General features: G+C 35.0%; 2 protein-coding genes and 2 long non-coding RNA genes across 6 annotated transcripts; all 4 read right to left on the bottom strand.

Moving 5' to 3' along the window:
• Positions 1-2,233: 2,233 nt before the first annotated feature.
• Positions 2,234-3,374, bottom strand: LOC145798765 (uncharacterized). The gene is made up of 3 exons (XR_014340323.1): positions 3,319-3,374; positions 2,978-3,183; positions 2,234-2,609 (listed from the first exon to the last, which is right to left on the bottom strand). It is a non-coding gene; the product is annotated as an uncharacterized LOC145798765 (long non-coding RNA).
• Positions 3,375-3,845: 471 nt separating this feature from the next.
• Positions 3,846-6,613, bottom strand: LOC114316216 (uncharacterized). Of its 3 annotated transcripts, none has more exons than XR_014340325.1 (6): positions 6,581-6,613; positions 5,957-6,116; positions 5,239-5,785; positions 5,073-5,127; positions 4,908-4,956; positions 3,846-4,048 (listed from the first exon to the last, which is right to left on the bottom strand). It is a non-coding gene; the product is annotated as an uncharacterized LOC114316216 (long non-coding RNA). The 3 variants fall into 3 exon arrangements; XR_014340326.1 differs by lacking the exon at positions 6,581-6,613 and having other exon boundaries at positions 5,239-5,524; positions 5,652-5,785; positions 5,957-6,571; XR_014340324.1 differs by lacking the exon at positions 6,581-6,613 and having other exon boundaries at positions 5,957-6,571.
• Positions 6,614-9,577: 2,964 nt separating this feature from the next.
• LOC114295947 (uncharacterized) lies at positions 9,578-11,964 on the bottom strand. Its single transcript, XM_082889388.1, has 7 exons — positions 11,662-11,964; positions 11,236-11,512; positions 10,872-11,125; positions 10,551-10,775; positions 10,385-10,477; positions 10,199-10,300; positions 9,578-10,116 (listed from the first exon to the last, which is right to left on the bottom strand). The coding sequence occupies exons 1-7, from the start codon at positions 11,962-11,964 to the stop codon at positions 9,718-9,720; spliced, it is 1,653 nt and encodes a 550-aa protein (XP_082745514.1). The 3' UTR covers positions 9,578-9,717.
• Positions 11,965-14,027: 2,063 nt separating this feature from the next.
• On the bottom strand, positions 14,028-15,815 carry LOC145799757 (uncharacterized). Its single transcript, XM_082889389.1, has one exon. The coding sequence runs from the start codon at positions 15,813-15,815 to the stop codon at positions 14,028-14,030; it is 1,788 nt and encodes a 595-aa protein (XP_082745515.1).
• Positions 15,816-16,350: the final 535 nt, after the last annotated feature.

Here is a 16,350-nt window from a genome sequence, read left to right on the forward strand (position 1 = left end):
TGATTTAAGAACAAAAAATAATTACTCTTTCTTATTTTCTATGTTTGCTTTTATATTGATATACATAATATTTACAATTGTCTATCATAAATCAAATCACTGTAAATAATTTTTGTTGAATCTTAAAATTATATGCATTCGTTCAAGTCTAGATAGAGGAAAGCACATGCATTTTTAAAACAGAGATTTGTACTGCGTCTCAAAAATTCGCAAGTTGTCTTTATACACTTTCTTGTTGTTTAAATTATATTTTACGAACTGTAATATTTTACATGGTACTTTAATGATCAAGGTATGATGTCAAAATTCTAAATAAAAATCACTTTCGCTGGTTTTATTTTTTAAATATGTTTTTTAATTTTTAATTTTTCATATTTTTTCAATTTTAGTGATTAAAGATGCTGAAATTTTTTCGTATATTATATTTAAATTATACTTTTATTTCAAAATCTAATATCTAATAATCGAAATAGAATTAAAAAGTAAAATATTGGTAAAACTATTTCCAAATTCAAACAAGTATTGATTTTTTATTATTATATTTTTTTTGTTATTATTATTATTATTATTTAATATTAATACTTTTTTTCTAAAAATAATACACAACAAATTATTTTCTAAATGTATTTAGATTAAGTGAATCTAAATCTAAAAATAAAATTAAAAATAGAAAAGTATCAAATTAAGTAAATCTAAAAAGAAAATAAAAAGGGTCATTAAAAAAATAGTGTTAGACAAAAAACTTGAAAACCAAAAAATTCAAGATAAATTTTTTTAAAAATAAATCAAACCTAACAAAACATTATAAATTTGTCTTTTTTAAAAATTTTATTCGATAATATCTAATTTTATACAAATTATTCACAAATTCCTTTCAATTTTTATGTGAATTTAATAATCTAATTAAAAAATGGCGCACACACAAAAATGTAATAATAACCATTTATTTTATAACCAACTATTTAATTATGAATAATTAATTTGCAAACACTTATAAATATAGATCTATAAAAATCGTAAAAACAATTTGAAATTCCTATATCGATCGAAATATTAAGCTATAATATCATTCCATTTTCTTAAAAAAATATTCTATATTTTCTACATAAATAAAAATATACTAATGACTAATATTTTATTTTTCATCATGCAAGATATTTGTGGCACAGGAATCGAGATTCAATAACTCTTAATGTATAAAAATATATTACATGTTGATATTAATGCCTTCTTAGTAATTATTCGGTAATTCTAGAGTATGGACAGGTGGTATTCCATAATATTATGATTGGTGGAGAAGATAGATAGGTGAAATATTATGTTGGGTGATTGAGAAATATGAGAAGACATATTGAACGATAATTTATTTGGCAGTACAAACACAGTATTCTAAAAATATTTAATAATTTCCTGAAGAGTGTTAAGAATATATATATATATATATATATACATATATAAATAATAAATAAAATATAAAATAATTAAAGAGTGCAGTGAGTCCCACCCACTGCACTGATCAGCCGCCTCTCTCGTTCTCTTCTCACTACAAGAAATTGCATTTTTCGCAACGCAACAAAATATGTTGCTAAAAGGAAAAATTCGTTGGCAAAGAGTTTTGCCGACACACAAAGCTACGTTGGCAACCCGTAGGCAAAAGTGAGTTGGCAAAAGTTTTTGCCGACGAAATTATCATTGCGTTGGTAAAAGTTATACCTTCAGCGACGAACATAGTCGTCGCTAAAAGCCTCCATCCATCGTCGGTAATTTACCTTGCGTTGGTAAAAGTCATTCAAATATGATGATTGTGTGGCACTTTTCGCGACACAAATTTGCATGGGCAAAAAATATACTTTTAGCAACAACATATGCATCGGCAAAAGTAAACTTTTGGCGACACATTTACGTCGGTAAATGTTGCCATTTGCCGACGATTTGTTTGTCGCTAAAGCTTTACTTTTGGCAACGACAAATTAGCATTGGCAAAAAATACACTTCTACCAACACAATATGAGTGGGGAAAAGTAACTTTTAGCGACACATTTACGTCGGTAAATGTTGCCATTTGCCAACGATTTGGTTGTCGATAAAGCTTTAGTTTTGGCAACGACAAATTGGCATTGGCAAAAAATACACTTTTAGCAACACAATATGAGTAGGCAAAAATAAACTTTTGGCTACACATTTACCGACAAGTTATTTGTCGAGAAAGCTTTACTTTTTTAACAACGACAAATTTACAACGGCAAAAATAATTCAAACTCATTTATAATTTTTTAAAAGATTTACAGCTTTACAAGAGGCATCCCTCAGGCACCACTATAACAAACTAATAACATTGATATGAAATCACACAAAATACCCCCTCCATACCCTTCCATCCAAAACACCAGCAGTTGCCCGAAATTACACCTAATGACAACCCCCATTAATGAAAACCTGATCTATTACAGATTGGACAAAAAGTCCTACACCCTTCCAAACATCAACAACACCGCAGCACCTCATCGTAACAATCACCATCACAGCAGCATCACCACAGCATCTCAGCAACAACAGCAACATCACAGCAGCACCAGAAGAATAGCAGATTAGTATAGCAGATCAGCAAACTGATGCAACACAGATCATCACCAGTTCAGAAAACCATTTCAACTCAACAACCCAAACAAAATCATATAACCAAATCAGAATTGACGCAGCAATTAACCTTATTTACCAGAACAGTCAGAAAACAAATCAAACAAAACCAGCAACAAAACTATACAAAATGCTCAGAAATCAGTTTACCATGTTTGTCATCCATTAATTGTTCAAACAGCCCTCAAAACTATACAATTCTTAGTAACTTTTAAGTCATCAGGTTAACAGAAGTCAAGTAAAAATTCAAACTAATTCACTGGCTGTCATGTTTATACTAGGAGAGTAAGTTATATAAAAACACTCAATTCAAGTACACCACAATGTTTACCAAGCTAACCTTATACCAATGCACTGGAAACAGTAAAAGTAACTAAGCATTGGGATTGTCCATACACCAAAATGTTCACTGATGGCTCTCTTCATTGCTTTAGAATGTGACCAGGTTTTCAAAGTAGTCAGTCAATCCAGTGTTACATATGAGTGACAAGCAGCAGCAGCAGATTCCACTTTTGACTGACCAATATATGCTTCAGTATGGATAATCTGCAGTATAGTAATACAAGTTAGCTGATGAAGAATTACAAATTTGATTCTCTCCCTGGAAGCACTTATAGCAATATCATCATCATCTCCATCAAAGAAGATTTACAAATATCAGAATACAATTGAGAGTCCTACCTGCCTGTGCAGATTGTTAAGCTGAACTACATCATGATCGACAATACCTAAGCAACCTAGAAAGGTTTAAAAACAACAAAATAGTTAATTTCCGAAACAAAAAGTCCTAATGTAAGATTATATATTATGATTCCATTGAAGCACCCATCCATTTAGAGTGATGTTCAAACCACTTTTGATTTTTACAAAGCAAGCTTTTTTTCTTTTTTTCTTTTGGTCTGGTACAGATGAAGACAAGCTATCAACAACAAATCTCTATCAAGATCAAGACAGAAAACGTCTGAATCGGTCATAACAATAGACATTTGATTCCTAACAACAACCAAAAATGCAAAGACTTATTGGGATCGTACAAATTATGCATCAATCAAATACCAAAAGAAAAGTCATGTAAATATAATATAATTGTCATTTGTGAATTCTCAATACAGATTGGTGTCGTAAACAATAAGTGGGGGAGAAGAAATTTGACGGTGAAGGAAATGGACAAGGTATAAAGCTTGTTGAAAACAAGAATGCTGCACCTTTTTGAGTTGAGAATCATGATCTGATCCCTGGTTTTTCTATTTGTCAGTGAGGAGATGGCCAAAGAAACATCAGACAACATCTTCTGAATTGTATCAGAAAGTACTGCTGCAACACTAAAGGAGCAACTGCCTGGACTTGATGTTGCAAGGACAGAGTTTCGTTATTTGTCAACTCCGTCAACCACTGATTCAGGTGTTGTTTTCTGCGCAAAGCCATTAGTTTTTTTTTTTTAACCAAATTTTAATTCCACTTTTTGTTTCCAATAGTTACATGGTATCAAAGCCATATCACTACTAAGAAGCAGCCTATCAGTTCTTGTATTCCTGTCAAGTAAAAAAAATCTCCTATGGTTTCCTAGTGCTGTCTTGTGAATTTTCTAGTCTCCAATGGTTCAATAGTTACATGTTGAATATTGTTATAATTTAGCAATAAAAAGAGACAAAATGCTATATATTAGCAATGTTGCTCCAATGATGACTTTGCTCCCTCCATTTATTCTCCCATTTCAACTATCATTTCAAAATAACAAGTACATGCTACTTAATCAAACTTTATTAACTTAATTTAGAGTTACATACTGCAAAATAAAATAACATAAGACATAATCATGGAAGAGGAAGAACATAATAATCTGAGTTGCTTGATCATGCCAAAATTTTTGTGCCTGATCGTTCATTTAAAGGTATCTCAAGTCAGCTCTTGTGAAATGGATCCTGTGCTCTAACCATGATCACTTAAAATTGAAAGCATTTAGTGATACAAATTGGGTTGGTTCAATCGATGATAGACAAAATGCAAACATATGTGTGTATAAGAAGAGAACATGTGCCTACTGTTGGTGTCTCTCATTAGCCTTTTCCTGTATTTCTCTCTCTTCTCTCCCTCTCTCTCTCTCTCTCTCTCTCTCTCTCTCTCTCTCTCTCTCTCTTCTTGTCTTCATCTTTTACCCTAAATTTAATTGTCACCAATTTTATATGAAAATTTGTCTCAACAACACAATTCAAATTGTTATAAAATCTAAACATGACAAAGAAATTGGTAAGATTGTGAAGAAAGCCCACCTTCCAGCACCAAGTGCCCCCTCAAAAACATAAAGTTTCTCACTCATAGCTGTTTGAAAAACACAATAGTTTGTCTTAGAGATGAAATAGAAAATTTAAAAGTAGTGATCAAAAAACTGAATCCTCATGCAAGTGTTGCAGAGTAGTGACATAAGTAGATTGTACCAGAGAGAATAGGGCGTGCCCTTGTAATGGCATCCAACTGTCCTGATGAAATAATCTGCGTATTATAGAAATATCAGCTTCAGCCAGTTATAAAATAGCAAAACAAAAGCAAAATGATCCTCTACTTATGTGAGGAAGAAATAGGATATGAGATATATAATCTTACCATTATTTTGCCATTCAAAACCTCTGGCATTGACACAGATTCCAGTGAACACTGCTTCCATATAAAGAATACATCTAATTAAACATACTGACATATGCATAGCTCAGCTCCCATTCCTAATGCAATATTGAACCTGCTGCCATGTCATGATCCTTGCTCCATTTAGCAGCAACTAAAAGTGATAACTCAGAGCCCACCCAGCAACAGGGCAGCCTTCTTATAAGCCCAGAGAACTTGAGGCCAATCCACAGCAATAGACAACAATATCACCAACCTCAAGGCCACACTCCAAAACAGCATGTCAATTTAGTTTCAGTTAGGTAAAACAACATGTAAATCCAAATCTGTTAGAAGAAAAATTCCAAACAGCATGTCAATTTAATGTCAAGGGATGATCCATTGATGAGGCTTACCTCCTTCTGCAGCTTAATTGACAAAATCTCTGATTTTGCCCCAAGCTCAGAGAATACCTTTCCAAGAGCATCTCCTTCACAAGTGCCAAGAAGTTTGACTGCCTTCCCAAAATCTGACAGGGATTGCCCCAATTCTGTGGAAACACAATAAAAAATTAGGAATGAATTTTATTTGATTTTATTCAAATATTAGAACAAACAAAGAAGAAAGCGGAATAAATGAAGATAATCCACAAAATATGATTTAAAGTAAGTTTGAAAAAGTGGCACACCACAGAACCAAAAAAAATAAAGTCCTTAAATACCTCTGTGTCTCTTTACTAGGCGATATGCATGCTTCTGAGCTTCAGCTAAGTGATCTTCAAGCTCAAAGATATAATGTTTCAGTTTCTCATATTCAGGATTCGATTCTTCAACTGGTTTTTCCTTTCCAAGTACAACAGCACTTACTTTAGATTGTACATCCTGTCAAAAATCATAGAGAAGTCATATGGCAGATCATTCATCTTTTCAAATGGACATCATTCCCATTTCAGTGCCCCTTGCAATCCCAATTGGGAGCCAATGCAGTCACTTCACAGAGAAAAGATGACTGACTCAGATAACTGATGAGCTCTCTAATAGCAGAATTGTGCCCTTCGATTTATAAGATTGGTGCAAGGACTGGGGGACACTTTTTTTAAAGTGAACAAAATTCTTAATCAGTTCAATTTGACATATTAATAATAGGACTCTTGAACTATTGAGTGAGAGAGGTAATTTCAAGATCCACAGCATAGTTAGACTCTTCATCCCATGTACTATATCGCTATTCCACATATCACTGCTCATTATCATGTACATAGCATATCAAACACATAACTAAGCATCTTCTGGGGGAAAATAAAAAACATCATGACCACTAACAGAGTTGGTCTTTTTATGGAAACCTTATTGATTGCAGGTTCATCGCTTCCCAGTCCCAACAAATTGTACAGCAGGGCAGAAAGAGAATGTCCAAAATTCTCCAATGTTTTGTGAAATCATTTTAACATTAGATTATGGAATATTATTATTGGCCCACTAATCATTCGAACATTAGATCATCGAATAGTAGTTATTCACACACTCTATCATCATTCAATAACAAGGATGTGTTTACTTTTTAACCTCAAGTTACCTTGAAGATTTGCATCAACTCAGCTGGCTTCTTCTTAAAAATACCAGTCTCTTGAGATCTGTCCCTTTCCATTGTCTGCAAAATAAGGCAAGAAAATGACATCAGATTGATGACAGTGAAGAAAATGACATACTGACACTGCTTCCATATCAAGAAGACTAAGAAACTGTAGCTTAGGGAGTGATGCAAGAGGATCAATCTCAACCAAATTCGTTAGTTGATTGTTAGTGAGAACCAAAGTATGCAACTTGGGCAAGAACTCTGCAAATCCACAAAACAGAACATATTTGAATGATTGTAATTGCATAAGCATGTCACCTGCTTTGAGTGTATGAGAATTTTGTCAAACTCCCTCTTCTCAGCAAACGCAGTAACAACTTTTGGAGTCACTCTTGCTTTAATGTAAATTTTCAGTGCAAGGTCATTATCCATTGTCTGCAATAGAAACAGGATTCATTACATCAGAAATTCCAATAGAACATATCTGATAAATAATATAGAACAAGCAACTTTGGGAAATTATTTTCAATTCAGGTAAATTTTTGTAAGTATAGTTTAAACAATGAGTAAATTTGAAACAGAAAGATTAAAAATAAAGGATTACAGAAAAGTTTTGTATAAGAACTATAGCACAATAAACATCATGGGTGTCCTCGAATCCTCCAAATCAAACCTTCACAAGATCTCCAAGCTCCTCGCTACATTCAAGTTTGTCCTCTGCCAACCAATTTTCCAAAAGATTCTTTTTGTTCTGATTTACAAAAAGATGAGATAGTTCCAATGACTCAAAAGCATTGAGCTTTCCCCTAGTTAAAAGAGTTCCAAAGTACTGCAGCAAAGGAGGTGTTTGCCCAGCTTGCACTGGAACACTCTGCAAAGCATAAAGAGTAAATGAGGGCCTTGACATTTACACCTTCTGAAGACAAATGGTTAGGGCTGATATCATGTTAATAAAACCTGAAATTTAGCAACAGTGTCAGAAGTGCGCAGAATTCCCTGCGGTGACTCTGCAGCAAGTTCCGCAGCCTCCTTATACTTCCTCCTCCCAACCAACCCATCAATTCCCAGAACACCACTATCAGAGCATCTTTGACATGCTGTCGTAGGAGGTGGAGTTGGAAATAGGCACCGATAACATGGACCTCCATTGTAATTGTAAACTGTAAGCTACACAAATGATTTAAGGATGCAGTTGCAGTAAGAATTTGAACAATATAAAACAAGAAATTCCACAAAGCTAACTTTGAAAAGGACAAGCAGCATATTTTGACTTTTTTGTGTGCTTTTACCTGAAGGTCTCATTACAACTTCTAAATCACATATTAACACCTGCAGTTTCAGGTCCTTAGAAATAAAACCAACCCCAAGTTTAACCAATGACTGCCGTAAGCTGACTCTGATTTCACCAACAGATACAGATTCAACAGCACCATGTGAATTGTCAAAGTCATAATAACGTGAACAAACATAATCCTATAGATGCACTCTGTCATCAGATAAAATATTCCATTGACTCTTTCCTTATACAAGTATGATGTTCAATAAAACTCAAGCAAAAGCCAAATAGTTATATCTCCAACTAATTATATCCTTTTAAAACCAAAATTGCTTTCAGCCTTGGTAAAGGGAACCTTTATAAATAAAAAATCAAAAACCAAGAATAATATGAAAGGAAAAAACAAAAAATAGGTTGACATAGATGGAAAGCTTGTACAATAAAAATTATAAAATAAAAACTCACTGCTACCAACAAGAACAGAGGTATCAAAATATTCTCAGTCATCGTTCATACCATTTTAAAAGCCATCCAAAGAGAATCATTTCCAAGACATAAACTCAACTCAACAAGCCTTTGTCCCAATTACTTGGGGCCGGCTGCATGGATCCATTTCCTCCAGTTGATTCCCAAATTAATTAGAGAGACATGATAGCCAAAAAATGAATAAAGAATACAGCTTAAAAAGTGTTATGATGAGAAAGAATTCACAGAGAACAGTTAGACAGTCATTTTTTATTGGATGTATGATTTTCCAATATAAGCACAATGAAAATCATGGCCTATAATTCTTCCTAAAATATTAGAGAGACATGATAGCCAAAAAATGCAATAATAATGTGAAGACCACATAAATCTTCCTAAAATATGGACCATGAAATTTCCTAAAGATTAGCCCCATATTAGTAGAATGTAATATGTATCCATCAAGAAATTAATATCAACGTGATCTCAGAGCAGGATTTTATCGAAGCATCAAAGTGCGTCCACCATTAAAAAAAGAAAGCAGAAGAATGTTTGTGAGTGCATGTCGTACTTGTAATCCATTATTCTGACAACTGGTGGAGCACTAAGAAAATCAAAAAACGGTGAAGGAGATCCTCAGCCATGGAAGTAAAAAATGCTCAGCATCTTAACAGAGATGTAACCAAATTAATATCAAATGCATTTCAATATCCCAAATTTTATTCAAATATCCAACAAAACTAAACATAAGAATCCTAAAATGCGTCTAACTATATCCAACAATCCAAAACATAATAATTCCCAAAAGTATATAAACATTCAACAGAAAAACCTATAAAACGAAACAAAGAAAAATTAAATGAATGCCAACGTGCAAAACGATATATATCGCTACTGAACCACGAACATCCATCACCAACCTGTGAACAAAAGGATAAAAACATGAGTATTTTATTAATGCATTAACTTCAACAATAATATACAAATATAGTTAAAATTAATCAAAAAATTGTTGTGAAGCTTTCATATATATCAAGCTATTGTATACAAAGGTTGTAATGCTAGGATTGTAATACAAAGTTTATATAATTTTATATTGTTGACACATGTTAGGATTGGTTAAATAAAGTAAATCAATTTAATGAGGTGTCAAATTTACCTCTATTTCAACCAAGAGAAGTTTCATCCTCCCTTACACCCGATGCATCCTCACCAGCATTGTTGCTTGGAACTAACCCCGGAATGTTTGCTAGATCTATCCCATTTTTTGCTGCCAACATTTGAATGATAGTTTGCATTGTACTCATGCTTTGAGCCTGGTCAACTAACTGCTTTCCTTGGTCAGCTAATTGTTGTCGCTGGTCAACTAACTGCTGTTGAAGAACAATCACCTCGGAGTTAGGAGCCTCAAAATGTGTAGAAGATGAAGTACTGTCCTTGCGGATCCCGTATCCCTTCAAGAAGACCGACCTCTTCCCAAGTACTTCTCTAGAAATCTGCTCCTCAGACAATGGATGTGTGACACTAGGTTGAGATTGCTCAGCGATCTTTGAAACCATAGTGGCCTATGAATGAAACATAAATAAGCTTAAAACATAATATCAAAATGCAAACATTTATTATTGAAATTGAAATAGTTATGGTTACATGATGTTCCTCAGCTGTGTTATTTATCCACACTCCCCCATGTCGGTGACGTTTGTGGGTGTCCTCGAATAGTTTCGTAATAGTCGGTTTGCTTCCTTGTACCTTTCATTTCATTAGATTTTCTAGTCAATCAAAAAATTATATATTTATAATTTAGTATGTTCAAATTTGTAAATCTACACTTACAATGATAGATGCTCGCGATGCAAATGATCTCGAGCCACTCGTATGATTATACTTCACACAACCTCTCGCTTTCATCGCATTCTCTGACTTTACCTACAAATTAAAAAAAAATATTAGGTATTAATATACAGGAAGATGTTACTTTAGTAAATATTTTTATAAATACCTTCCAATCATCAGTTTCCCACAAATTGTCAATCATCCATTCCCAATCATCCTTTGTACAAGGATATAGTATCTGACTTTTGAGGTCAGATACATTGTTTTCTTTAAGGGATTTGTAGTGTGTGTGTAATCTACTTTTCCATTCACTGTACAAAGTTTGGCACTTATGATCAATAATACATCTCACATCCACATCATTATTGTAGTCCCCAAAGTCAAAAGTTTGCTGCAATTGGAAATAATAAAATTCAATATATTTTATATATCATTGCGATTAACATAAATAACATGTTAAATATATAACACATATATTTCAAATTACCCCAACTCTTGTAACAATGGACTCTCTTAACCCAAAGGCAATTTCTAGCCATCCATCATTTCGAACTGGGGCATGAACTCGAATTTGTTGACCAAGAGCAGCTGCTAGCGGTGTGGCGTATTCCCCTTCTATTGCTTTGGTCAAACGGTTAAGTGTAACGGGTATTCGATCACCACGTTCCTTTCTAATCTTCTCAACATTCTTTCCTCGGGTCGGTCCTCGTACACGTTTCTTGCCCAAAACTGGAATTGATGCTATTATGACCAAAATTTTATTCAATTTAGTCGACATAAAACATGAATGCACTAAATAAATATTGAGACAAGAAATTATCATTTCATTTAAGTGGTCATTTATTTCTCACCTCCACTGTTAGTCACAATACATGGACTTGAAAGGTGGTTAGGTTGAGTGGCGGAGGTAGGGAGCTGATCGGGCCTAGTATGTAAGGCGGGAAGATGGATAGGTTGGGTCGAGACCTCAGGTGTGCTCTCTGAATGATTAACTTGTGCAGTTACAGGTCGTCTCGGAAGAGTAAGTGTATCTTCATCAACAGTAGTTCTCTTTTCCCTAGGTATTTGTGAAGCTATTAGGCGAGCTGCACACCTATTTGTTTTCCTACCGGGACCCATATGAATATCCTGACATAATATAAAAAAGAATTGTTAGTACAGTTTCAATAATTTAAGGTTGCTTAATAAAAAATAAATTTGAAATAACTAAACATACCACAAGTAATATAACAAGTGAAAAAAATAGAGAAATTACTTTTTAAACACACATTTATTACCTTAATCACTTGAGAATCAAAAGGCTCGCCATTATCACTTGAAGAACTCAGTCCTTCATCATCATCAAGTGGTTGATAGTCCTCGTCATTATCAGTTTCGCCCACCTTTCTCTTTCCCACCCTACAACTTTCACTATTGTCCTTTTCAATAGAACCAAACATTGAATTCTTGAGGGACTTTATCCCTAGAGCATCAAATCTGATTTTATTTTTCCGGATTGTTTTTTTCCTATCCTTCTCATATTTCGTCATCTTCTGGACTAAGCCGCCGGGCTTAAGAAATGATTTACCGTTTCTGGACATCTTTGTAACTGTACATATGGCATATAATTAAATGAAATGAAATAGAGAAACAATGCTATGAAATTTGAAAAACAATGCCATGCAATGTAAACCAAGCAATTTATTATTAAATTATAACACTTGTCCATATAATTAAAAATTAAACACTACATATCATAATCTATATCAAGATCTATATCAAACACTACATATCATAATCTATATCAAGATCTATATCAGGATCTACATCAACATCAGGTTGTCTATGCAGTTCATCATCTTCATCATCATTATACTCTATGATTGTGTCGTCCTCGTCATCATTGTGAACTAAATTCTCTGCCATTAGTTGATCATTGAAAATGATCTCAGGATCCATATCACCCCTGCTGTATTGAACATCATTATCTTCGATCACTACCCCAACACCATCAGTGGTTTCATCCTGTTGAAAAGCATCATTAGAGACATCATCCCGCTCTGGTATATCCCATACTCCCCGATGCTTAACACGTTCAACGACTCTCCAATTTTTGCCTTTGCTGGTATCATTGACATAGAATACTTGTCTTACTTGACTAGGTAGAACAAATTGGTCATCTTTATACCAAAGTCTTGTAACATCAATACTTGTGACATGTTCATCGGAGTATATTCTATTCTTGTGACTGGTGTCATACCATTCACATTGGAACAAAACCACTGTACCCCCATGCAAGTATTTCAATTCCCATATTTTGCACAAGTAGCCGTAAAAATTAATTTGGTTCCCATTATGGTCCCCTTCTACGACCAACCCACTATTTTGGCAGGTACGACGATTTTCACGGTTTCTAGTATGGAATCGAATTCCATTGTAGATGCACCCAGAATAAAAGTCAATTACCGATCCAGGCCCATTTGCTAATGACCACAATTCGTCAGTTGCTTCAGGTGACCCTTTCGTTCACAAATCATTCATCTACATAAAACACCATATGACAAGTGTACTAAGTTAATGTGAATTGAAAGTTTCAACAATTGTATTCAGTTATTTTCTTTAGTATATCTTACACGATTTTTGAACCATTTTGGAAATTCTTCCCGTTGTACCCGACTTATGTCACGTCCTTGTACATTATGTAAAATATTCTTCTGCTCCCTACCCAAGGAAATGTGATATACGTAATTAACTTTGAGAGTTCGAAACAAAATGGAACGATTATGCATAAACGTAATTAAACTTAAATACATACTCAATATATGGCTCCACCTCAGAGCTATTGTACAACACAAACCAGTGAGCCATTTCTCGTTCATTTTGCGAAGGGTCAAGAGCCCTTGTGATAGGTGAGAATAGACGAGCATTTTGGGTAAAGACCTCCATCCCGGGACCACGTTCACCACCATCATCATTTCGTTCAGGTTTATCAATCCCTTTTAAGTACATTGAACAAAAAGTAAGACACTCTTTGACAATGTAAGCCTCAGCGATAGAACCTTCTGGACGTGCTCTATTACTGACATACCCTTTCAAAGTCCCGAGAAACCTTCAACAGAAATTGACAATGAAAATTATGCTTCTTGATGCAAGAAAATTACTTCTTAAACATTAGTCTTTTATGGGTGGATTTTTGTACAATAGTTTAGTTATAACAAATTAATAAATAGCCATATGTTCATAATGATTACCTTTCAATCGGGTACATCCATCGATATTGCACCGGTCCAGCAAACATGGCCTCACGGGGCAAGTGAACAGCCAAATGGACCATCACATCAAAGAAAGCTGGAGGAAAAATTTTCTCCAACTTGCAAAGTATGAGCACAATTCGTTCTTCCATTTTTTCCAAATCAGTCTGCCTTAATGTTTTTGAGCACAGTTCTTGGAAGAAGTTGCCCAACTCAAATAGTGTTGTACAGATCTCCTTGTTCACAAAACCACGCATGCCAATTGGTAGAAGTCGCTGAAGCAGGACATGACAATCATGGCTTTTCATGCCTGATAATCTTCCATTTTTAGAAGTCACACATCTTGAGATGTTTGCTGCATAGCCATCTGGATAACTAATCGACTTCAAGAATTCACAAAAACCATCTATTTGTCAAGAATCCAATGTGTAGGCTGCCCGAGGCTTTACAACGGATCCGTTATCTTTCCTCTGTAGATGCAATTCTTGCCTTATGCCCATTTCTTGCAAATCATCACGTGCTTTGTACGTGTCCTTGTTTTTCCCATCTATGGCCAACATCGTCCCGTAAAAGTTTTCACAAATATTCTTCTCAATGTGCATGACATCAAGATTGTGTCGGAGGTTTAATTTCTTCCAATACGGTAGCTCCCACATTATGCTTTTCTTTGTCCAATTCAATTCTTCAGACTCTCGTGGTCTTTTCTTGTTGGTAGGATCCTTTCCAAACTTGACTTCCCGCAATTGATCCAATTGAGCCATTACTTTTTCCACCGGTAAATCCAAGGATTTCTTTCTAAGCTCAGTTAAACCATCAAACTTCTTGTCTTTCCTCCAAAGGTGGTTATCAGGCAAGTAAGCTCGATGACCCACCCACCCAATCTTACTGATCAACCCGCGTGACAATGGATTATCATTACAAGGAGGGCAAGACAAATAACCTTTAGTTCTCCATCCGGATAAGTCACCATATGCAGGGAAGTCATTTATGGTCCACATTACAGCTGCATGCATCCGGAAGGTCTGTTCAGTGGAGGCATCGTAAGTCATCACGCCATTCTCCCATAACTCCTTCAACTCATCAATCAATGGCCTTAGGTAGACATCAATATCAGTCCCTGGTTGATTAGGTCCAGGAATAAGTAAGGACATCATGAAAAATGGGGCCTTCATACATCTCCAAGGTGGGAGGTTATAGGGCATGAGTATGACAGGCCACATGCTATAGGAAGTGCTCATGTTCCCAAAAGGGTTGAACCCATCGGTGGCTAGGCCCAACCTAACATTGCGAGTCTCCTGGGCAAACTCTGGATAATGCAAATCAAATTCCTTCCACTCTTTACAATCAGCCGGATGCCTCCCTACACCATCATCCACACGCTTATCACTATGCCATCTCATGTCTTTTGCCGTCTTCCTAGACATGTACAATCTTCTCAACCTAGGTGTCAATGGGAAGTAACGCAATATCTTGTGAGGGATCTTCTTACCCTTGCTATCATTTACTCTGTACCTAGATGCTTGACATGTGGGACATTTTTCCAAGTGAGCATTCTCCTTCCAGAATAGTACACAATCATGTTTACATGCATCGATGAGCTCGTACCCCAAGCCCAAGTCACGTAGCAACTTCTTGCACTCGTAAATTGACCCTGGCACCACGTGGCCTTCTGGTAAGAATCGCCTTTGTATCTCCAAAACCTTGTCAAAAGACTTATTACTCCACCTATTTTCTACCTTCACATGTAGCATCTGAATAACGAATGATAACAAAGTATCTGAGTTTTTGCAACCTGGGTACAAGCAACATTGGGAAGCATCTAGCAATTTATCAAAATGTCGTACATCCTCTCTTTCTAGAGTATCACCCTCCATAAAATTCCCCCTCTGATAGTCCTCTATCAGTTCATCATATTCATCTTCATCCTCATCATTCTCACCATTGCTTTCATCAAGGTTATTGTGTTCTGGAAGTTCACCGTGTTCTAACCAAGTGGTGTATGATACTATCATCCCACTTATGAGCAAATGAGCCTTCACACTATCATACTCCTGCTTATAAAAGTTACAACAATTGATGCATGGGCACTTAATCTCTCTAGCCTCACCCAAATGAGCCTTTGCAAATTCAATAAATGAGTTCACCCCATCTACATATGGCTGACTGAATCTATCAGAAATTAACATCCAACTCCTGTCCATGTCTGATCATAAGATAGTAGTTAATATCAACAGGACACAACCTTTTATTTTTTATTTTTTATTTTTTATTTATTTATTCTTTAAACATGAAGACAAAGTAGTTAATATAAGTGTAGAGTGACACATCATCGTCAATAAAGGTGCATCTACCTATAGGCTTTTTTAATTTTGTATCAAGGTTTCGACCAACAAATCCTTTAAAGTTCTATTATATTGCATATATTATGTATTAAGTTAAGTGTTTTTTACATTTATCAACAAAAAAACAAGAAAATATATATTTTTTTAATGTCTATTAAATGGTAAAAGGCAGTTGGCATGGCAATGTACCATTCCAATTCATTCCAATATCTTTCTTAAAGGACATTACCTAATGGGCTCCTACAAATTAAGGGCATAGGGAAGGACTAAGGGTGGCTACAGGCCTAACCTCTGTAATATTTGTGGGAAGGGACTACATTTATAATTCCAACCCATATTTTCATACACGGGAACTCAAGCATTTACCACTACACCAATCAATACGCCCTCTTTG

This window comes from Camellia sinensis, chromosome 9 (genome assembly GCF_055761805.1).
Source record: "Camellia sinensis isolate YWXY chromosome 9, ASM5576180v1, whole genome shotgun sequence".
Taxonomy (NCBI): domain Eukaryota; kingdom Viridiplantae; phylum Streptophyta; class Magnoliopsida; order Ericales; family Theaceae; genus Camellia; species Camellia sinensis.